The sequence below is a fragment of the Leptonotus elevatus genome, chromosome 1 (assembly GCF_054856555.1).
Source record: "Leptonotus elevatus isolate MCC_2025b chromosome 1, RoL_Lele_1.0, whole genome shotgun sequence".
Classification (NCBI taxonomy): Eukaryota; Metazoa; Chordata; class Actinopteri; order Syngnathiformes; family Syngnathidae; genus Leptonotus; species Leptonotus elevatus.
In genome coordinates, this window is record NC_141239.1 from 28435723 (window position 1) to 28443560 (window position 7838).

At 43.6% G+C, this 7838-nt stretch overlaps 2 protein-coding genes across 3 annotated transcripts; both read left to right on the forward strand.

The window, feature by feature from the left end:
- The first annotated feature begins 287 nt into the window (after positions 1–287).
- Positions 288–5264, forward strand: btr02 (bloodthirsty-related gene family, member 2). Of its 2 annotated transcripts, XM_086088925.1 has the most exons (8): positions 288–403; positions 959–1233; positions 1709–1786; positions 1875–2126; positions 2212–2359; positions 2434–2460; positions 4507–5067; positions 5165–5264. In XM_086088925.1, exons 2-7 carry the CDS (start codon positions 964–966, stop codon positions 5049–5051), a joined length of 1320 nt encoding a protein of 439 aa, XP_085945051.1. In that variant the 5' UTR covers positions 288–403; positions 959–963; the 3' UTR covers positions 5052–5067; positions 5165–5264. The 2 variants fall into 2 exon arrangements, with proteins under 2 accessions (XP_085945051.1, XP_085945041.1); XM_086088915.1 differs by having other exon boundaries at positions 4507–5253.
- A 185-nt stretch (positions 5265–5449) lies between these two features.
- cldnk (claudin k) lies at positions 5450–7704 on the forward strand. Its single transcript, XM_086088950.1, has 2 exons — positions 5450–5628; positions 6769–7704. The coding sequence occupies exon 2, from the start codon at positions 6889–6891 to the stop codon at positions 7534–7536; it is 648 nt and encodes a 215-aa protein (XP_085945076.1). The 5' UTR covers positions 5450–5628; positions 6769–6888; the 3' UTR covers positions 7537–7704.
- Positions 7705–7838: the final 134 nt, after the last annotated feature.

Below are 7838 nucleotides of genomic sequence, written 5' to 3' on the forward strand. Positions count from 1 at the left end.
CTTGTTTCATTCATACAGAATTATAACTACTAAAGAGACCAAGATTTCATATTAAACAGGCACATTTCTGAACATTATTGTCATTGTAAACTTGTACTTTGATTCAGCGTTGGTATTAGATTGTGTGGCTTGTGTAGATCAAAACAAATAGAAATGTTAAATTCAGTTTTTGAGGTTTGAAACACTTTTCAGCATCTGTAGTAAACCTCATACCATTAGCTCCGCCTTCAGTAGTGTTTGCCTTGAGAGGAGCTCAGATTACATTTAGGGTGGAGTTTGTTTTAGCCAGGAGTGTCGTTGTTTGACTACACAACATCTTTGTACTGGATAAAACATTAGAGCTGTACTTCCTTGTTTTCATTGAGCCTGTGGAGAAACAAGTGCAGACTTCTAGACAGGACAGGTCAGTCTCCTTCTTCACTTCACTATACTTGTCTTTTTAATTACCCATCATTCATTTAGAATCAAACACTTCCTGCTCTGACACGTGAGGCATTTAAATGGCACATTTTGTGAGAGGGGTGGGAATCAAACCTTTATATACAACAGAGTACATCTGTATTTCACACTAAAAATAATTATAATAATTCTCTAGTTGCAATTTTGTGTTGCATTTTAGCTCCTCTATGATGTACCAAGTGTGGCGTATACCTGTTTGTCCACATGCTTTACATTTTCTGAATAGCTCTGTTCATTCTTGGTACGTTTGCACTTGAGTGGGAAGGAGTTTAATCTAAACAATGGTGGTAGAGACCACAATATATTCCATAGGGTGCCCTCCAATGGGTCGGTCAAAAGCAGGTGGGTCTCTGATAAGTTGTAACGAATTACATACAACATTTCGAGGTTACAGATGGGTCCAGCTCACCCGTCACCTTAATGAGGACAGACACAACAGGAAATAAATGGATGGCTGCATTTCTGTACTCACCTGTCCTTTGCTCACTGCCATTTTCAGCCCCAATGGCGTCAACTGTCGGCCTTCTCCCTGAGAAGTCCCTGCTGTGTTCTCTGTGTAAGGACATCTTCAGCAGTCCAGTCACTACCCCGTGCGGACACAGCTTCTGCCTGTCCTGCCTTAGCGACTACTGGATGCGACACCAATCCAGATACTGCCCGTGCTGCAGGAGACTCTTCGCCAGCAGGCCCGACCTCAGCGTAAACCACATCCTTGCTGAAATCTCGGAAAATTACAAGAAGACCAGACCGCAGAAACCACCAGAAGAAGAGACGGTGTGTGATTTTGTTTTTTACCCATTTCATCCACCCGATTTGTATGAGCTTATTCTTACTATGGTCACGGGTGAGCTGAAGTCTATCCCAGCTGAATTTAGGGTGAGAGGTGTCGTAGAACCTGGACTAGTTGCCAGCAAATTGCAGGGCACATATAGGCAAACAACCATTCTCTCTGACATTAATTAATACATTCAATGACCCTAACATGATAGTTTATGAAATGTGTGAAGAAGCCAGAGTACCCAGATATATGTACAGTCCACACATAATAATCAAAGGAAATATCTAAAGCATTTGAAACATAAAAACACTACAATATAGGTGCAGCGTCTCATGCCGAGTTTAAAGACAATTAAAGACAGAATAATATGTTCTTCCAGCTCCAGAATTGCCCAGAATCAAAAAAAATAGTACAGTCACAATGTAGTGCAGCAGGTTGTAGCTTAAACCATGTTTTTGATGTTTGCTTAAGATTCTCAATGTTGAGCAAATGATTCCGGAGAGGCTGCAGAAGATAGACAGGTTGAAGAGTTCCCTTGAGCTTCAAAAGGTAATGTTGAAATCCGCTCCAAAGTAATTCCTATAATACATTTCTTACTTAATCGCTAGATGATGATGATTTTGTGTCGACCAATCAGAGCTCTTACCTCAGAGAAGCACGAGAGAGCCAGAAAGTCTTCTCAGCCCTCGTCCACGCCATGGAGAAGAGTCACAAAGAGGTGGTGGCGGCCATCGAGGAGCGCCAAAAGGAGGAGCAGAAGAAAGTCGAGACTCTGGTTAAGGAGCTGGAGCAGGAGATCCGGGAACTGACAAATGAGACTGCGGAATCTGACTCTCTGGTTCCTGAAAACAATTGTGATCAGCAAGATGAATTAAAAGAAGATTCCACTGTAAGTGTCTTCTTTCTCATCCTTCTTCCTACCATGACACATGATACATGATGAGTGATGTTGACCACCTGTGTGTTTCTTACAGAACGTTGTACCCCCTGGACGACCGTTCCAGTTTAAGGATTGGTCCATGATTACCATAGAAACTGACCCTTGTGTCGGGGTCACCAGGAGATTACTGTCGGAAATGATGGCCAAGATGAAGGTGGAAGTAAATAGGCTCTCCAAATCAGGTCAGTTTTTACATTATCTTAATTAAGCATCTTATGATGTACATCACTGACATATATTTATTTTTACTTGGCAGAACTTAAGAGAATTGAGAGATACATTGGTGAGTCTTTATCTACACATATAGTCAATTTTAATTTGTGTTTGTACATTGGAATCTCTAAGCAGCTGTGTTCAATTTCATTCCTTGAGGACCACTATCATGCATGTTTAAGAACTTTACCTCCTCCAACACACCTGATTCAAATGATCAGCTCATCGTCAAGCTCTGCAGAAGCCTGATAACGATCCTGGTCATTTTAATATGGTGTGTTGGAGGAGGGAAACATCTGAAAGATGCAGGATAGTGGCCCTCGAGGGTCGGATTTGAACCAGGCATTTTCCCCAAAATGTCTGATCAAATTGTGTAAAAAAAAAAGGTGTACAAGCCTCAGGAGTTCTCATCCTAAAGCAGGCTACACACATAAAGATTTTTAATGTCTTAATGGATTCTTTGGAGGATAAAAAAAAAACGTGTTAGAAATTAAATTCAAACACAGATGGCACAGATGTACTTCCATACCAGTGGAACCTCTGAAGAAGGTCACAGAGCTTAGCGGTGCTACATTCCAGACCCACCTGCCATAGCTGAAACTCTGCAATATAAAGAAACCTTACGTAAAGAAAACATTTTTATAAAGTTTTATCCCTTCCACGTGCTTTATATACAATAGATGTATAAAAGACAAAAATTCTAGTTGCAGAAATACCATGTATAAGGTACTGTACATACTGTGTAGTGCAGTGTTTCCCAACCAGGGCTACGTGAGCACATTTCAGGGAGTATATAAAAACATTTAATAATCTGTTTCCAAGATCGATAGATCACAACAGCTGCGTGTCAGCTCAAGAGTTATGCTTGCAGGGTTGCTAAACAGTCGCCCCTTCAAAGTTATTTCCCTACAATTAACTTTTTTTTCTCCTTCTTGGTAAGGGGAGAACAGGAAGGTTCATGGAGGAGGAGCCTCCTCTTCCAAAAAGGAAAAAATACCTTTGAAAAAAATCTATTCATTTTGCCCTAAGGACAACATGACTAGCACGCACAGTAGCACCCTACAGTGAATAGCAAAAATCGGTTTGTAGTTGCTTATAAATGCCACAAGATGGCGACAAAGCACTTTGTCCTTTTAGTCGGAGCTTGGCCTGAGATTTAAAACTGTGAATTTTTAAATAATGGAGGATAAGTCCCCCCTACAAAATTAGTGAACAAACGAATTTACGAACTGCAAATATGCAAGGGTTCATTTTACATGCATGTGCCTTTAAGAGGCAGGGCTTGTTGGGGTGGCATGTGATCATGTCGGCGAGTCTGCGTTTGAGTGTCAGGGCGTGAGCAATGAAATTGGTTACAATAGAAAGTAAATCTAGATAGATCACTTGGAAATATATTTGTTGTTTCAATTTATTGTATTTTAAATGTGTTTATTAATTATTATAAGTGATTACAATATAATATATATATATAATACAGTGTTTAAAAATGGAAATGTGTGTCTAGATAGATCACCAGGCATGACCAGCTCAGTGGCCTAATGGTAGTGTCTACCCTGAGACCAGCGACTGTAAAAATGGGACCCATTTGCCTCCCCGCTAGAAATGCGGAGAACGAATTTCGCCCCACTTGGGTGGGTGTGACAATCACTTTTTGGGGGGTCTTGGGATTCCCCAAAAAATGTCAGCCTCTAACACAGATTACCCAATCTCTTGGTCAGAATGATCAATTTGTATCGGTTGGCCTAATCACTAATATATATTGGTTGAAAAGACCGACCATTCTCGAGTTGTTGTTTTAACCAAAGGATCTGTCGGACACATAACTACCAGCTAGATTGGTCAAATTTAACCTTTTTTGGGTCATTTTGACCAATCTGTTTTTAGGGTGTATCTGGTGTATTTATTATTTCCTATAGAAAAAAAGATGTTTCCAAATCCAAACAAGCAAACTTTAGAGGCTACACTCTATTTTATTCTGAGAATAAAATTGAAATCACATTTTTTTTCTATCATTCTAAAATACAGTATTGATGGTGAAGAAAAACTTGTGTTTGAAAGTTAAATTCAGATGGCACAAACTTCCAAGCTCAAACACCTTGACCTCCTTTTGTTACAGTGGATGTGAATCTAAGCGCCAAGACGGCCCACCCCACTCTTTCAATCTCTGATGATAGAAAACAGGTGAGACAGAGCGACAAGCGCCACGAGGTGCCCGACCACCCCAAACGCTTCGACCGGGTGGTCAACGTCCTCGCCAAAGAAAGCTTCAACAGCGGGAGGTCCTACTGGGAGGTGGAGGTCGGCGAGAAGATAGAATGGAGCTTGGGTGCGGTCCGACAGTCCATCAACAGGAAGGGCCGCTTCACCGTTTGCCCTGCCAACGGTTTCTGGACTCTGAGTCTGAAGGTGGGCGGGCAGTACGTCGCAAACACCTCTCCGGCGAGTGCGGTGGCACTGGAGCAGAGGCCCAGAAAGGTGGGCGTCTTTGTGGATTACGCCGAAGGCCGCGTGTCCTTCTATTGTGCAGAGACGGGCGTCCACATTCACACCTTCAACGACACGTTCACAGACGGCCTGCACCCGTTTTTCTGTCCCGGTCGGCTGCACGGTGGCAAAAATGCTGAGCCGCTCATCATTAGCTCCAGCTTTTGCAGCATCTGATCACCCTGGAAAGAAGGTTGTGATCCTTTAGTGGTTCTATAGTGGCGACACATTCTATCTATCTTAACATGTCATGGTTGTTGTTTTCTACACGTATCACTCTGGGGACAAAGGAGTCCTGGCCCTATATTTGTCCTGCGTAAGGACACTGACTGTAAGGGGTGCTGGAAATGGAGCTGCCAGTACAGAAGATGCCCAAAGAGGAGGCTGGTGGATGGAGTTGGAGCTCTACACTCGAAACTATCAATGAAGCCAGAAGATGAGCTGACATGAGGCCATAGCAGGACTGGGACAGAGGGTGAGGGAGGTGGGCTTGTCCGCAGCCAAACAGCGGCTTATTGTGCTCGTACACCAGGCACCGGGAGACGCATTCATGTATTGGCACACACACACATGGACACACATTTGTGCCCACTGCCACAACACTTGGGCAGCATCTCGTTGCCACTTGACGTTGCTCGAAGCTCTGACGCCAGCTGCCTGCTTGTGGAATTGATTAAACTCCCCCATTGCACCCCAAGAGCGTCGGACCACCTGATCTGGTGAGCTGCTGAGGACAGGAAGAGTCCAGTTTGAGGTGAATACATGTTGTTGGTGTAAATGGCTTTTTACGTAAATGTCATCTTTGTCTTTATGAATAGCTAGGGTTTCACTGCCTAAATATATTGCACTGAGTGCCACATACAGAATATATTGTATATATTGTGTGGAATTTGATTCTTCACCGTTTTGTTGCACACGAAAACCAAACCGATGTAGGATGAGATGATCAGCATCACTTTTGCTTTCAAGGCGGCAAAGCAAATGGTTCTTTTTCAACTTTTTCAACCAGATTTTTTACACCCCTAATGTAAAAATGTATAATGTAGCTATAGAGCTTCTCCTGATTTGAATCCAATTGAATAGATATCCATCTTCTCCATACTGTATGCCTGAATTGTTTTCTCAGAATTCATGTATTATTCACAAAAAAATTCTTACTTAGTTCTTACTTCAATGCTTATCCACATCCACAACTAACCTTCTGAGATTGGTTCTTTGTTCCACAAAGTGCCAGAGAAATCAGTTTTCCCAATGTCAGCAACCTCTTCAAAGTTTTTTTTATTAATGTTATTGTACAGTTTGATTCCCAGTAATTGACTAATGTGAATGCTGACTGACATGGTCCTTGTTGTGGCCCACTCCAAAACGGTTCCATGAAAGCTCACTTGTGTTCCCCGACGGGCTCGGTGCTTTTTCCGAGATTAGCTGCTTAGCTCAACACCCACAGACACTCCCTATCAAATAAGGCCTTTCTCTGTGCTACTGCCTGGAATCCAATAAACACGGGCCCGGGTCCAAATAGTTATGGTAACCATATGCTTGGTTAGTCTTTGCGTGTGGTTAGAAATGAGTAGAATGTCCATTGAGGGTCACAGGCGAACCGGAGCCTACAGCAGATTATTTACTTTCCAAGTCTGAATGTTTTTTGGAATGGTTCATAATATCCTCCATGAAGTTGTCACCTGCATGCTTTACCATTGGCATGGTTGTCTTTTGGTGATGAGTAATACTTTTTTTGTGGCAAACATAGATTTTGAATTATGGCCAAACATTTCTACCATGAAATTCTACATGTAGGAAAATGTGATATAGTCCAAAATTTAAATCTAAAACCTCTCTTTACTGGGCTCCAGAGTGGAATGTCATAAAACATTTGTCCTTTTCTGCTTTTTAGATCGCCCGTCCTGGTTTTAGCTGGGTGACATCATCACCTAAAGACAAAGGAGTAAGCAGAAGAACGCGATTTAAGGACTACACTAAACAAGCAGAGACTTATTTAAAAACCTCAAACAACATGGCGACAACTAGCATGCAACTGGTAGGTCTCATCATGTCCATCCTGGGCTGGGTGGCCGGAGTGGTCGTGATCCTGGTGCCGCTGTGGCGAGTCACCGCCTTCATCGGCAACAACTTGGTGACGGCTCAGATCATCTGGGAAGGCCTGTGGATGAATTGCATCGTGCAGAGTACGGGTCAGATCCAGTGTAAGATCTACGACAGCATGCTGGCGCTGCCCAGTGACATGCAGGCTGCCCGGGGCCTCACGGTGCTCTCGGTCATGCTGTGCGGCGTGGCCCTGGCTCTTGGGGTGCTCGGCGTTAAGTGCACCAAGTGCGTGGGTGTCAACAGCCTCAAGGCACGCATCGCCCGTATCTCGGGGGTGCTCTTCGCCGTTGCTGGCTTTCTCTTCCTGGTACCCGTCTGCTGGACCGCCCACTCCATCATCAGGGATTTCTACGACCCGCACGTGGCCGCGCCGCACAAGCGCGAACTGGGCCCGGGGCTCTACATCGGCTGGGGGGCGGCGGCGTTGCTCCTGGTCGGCGGGTCTCTGCTGTATGCCGGCTCCAGTCCGCCCGGCATGGCCGGCTCGCCCACCTTCAGTAGCGGGGAAAGCAGCCCCCGTCGGGCACCCGCCTCACAGGTTAAAGGCTACGTCTAACATGCCAAACTACAAGATTCCCCCCAACTGATGACAAGCCTGTTTCACCCTCCTTTTGGTATTCAATGTTTTTCAGCAGGCTTAGAGAAAATTGAACTCCACGTATGATCAAATAACCTTTTCTTCTATGCATGTCATTGTAAAATACAATAAAACATTTGGCCTTCATTCATGTAGAACGTTTTTCTTTTTGCCGAGCATTTACACTAGCATTCAAAAGTTTTGGAACACTTAGAAGTGCCCTTATTTCTTAATAAAAAGCTTTTTTTATGAATATTGTTCCATCCATCATCATTTTCTAT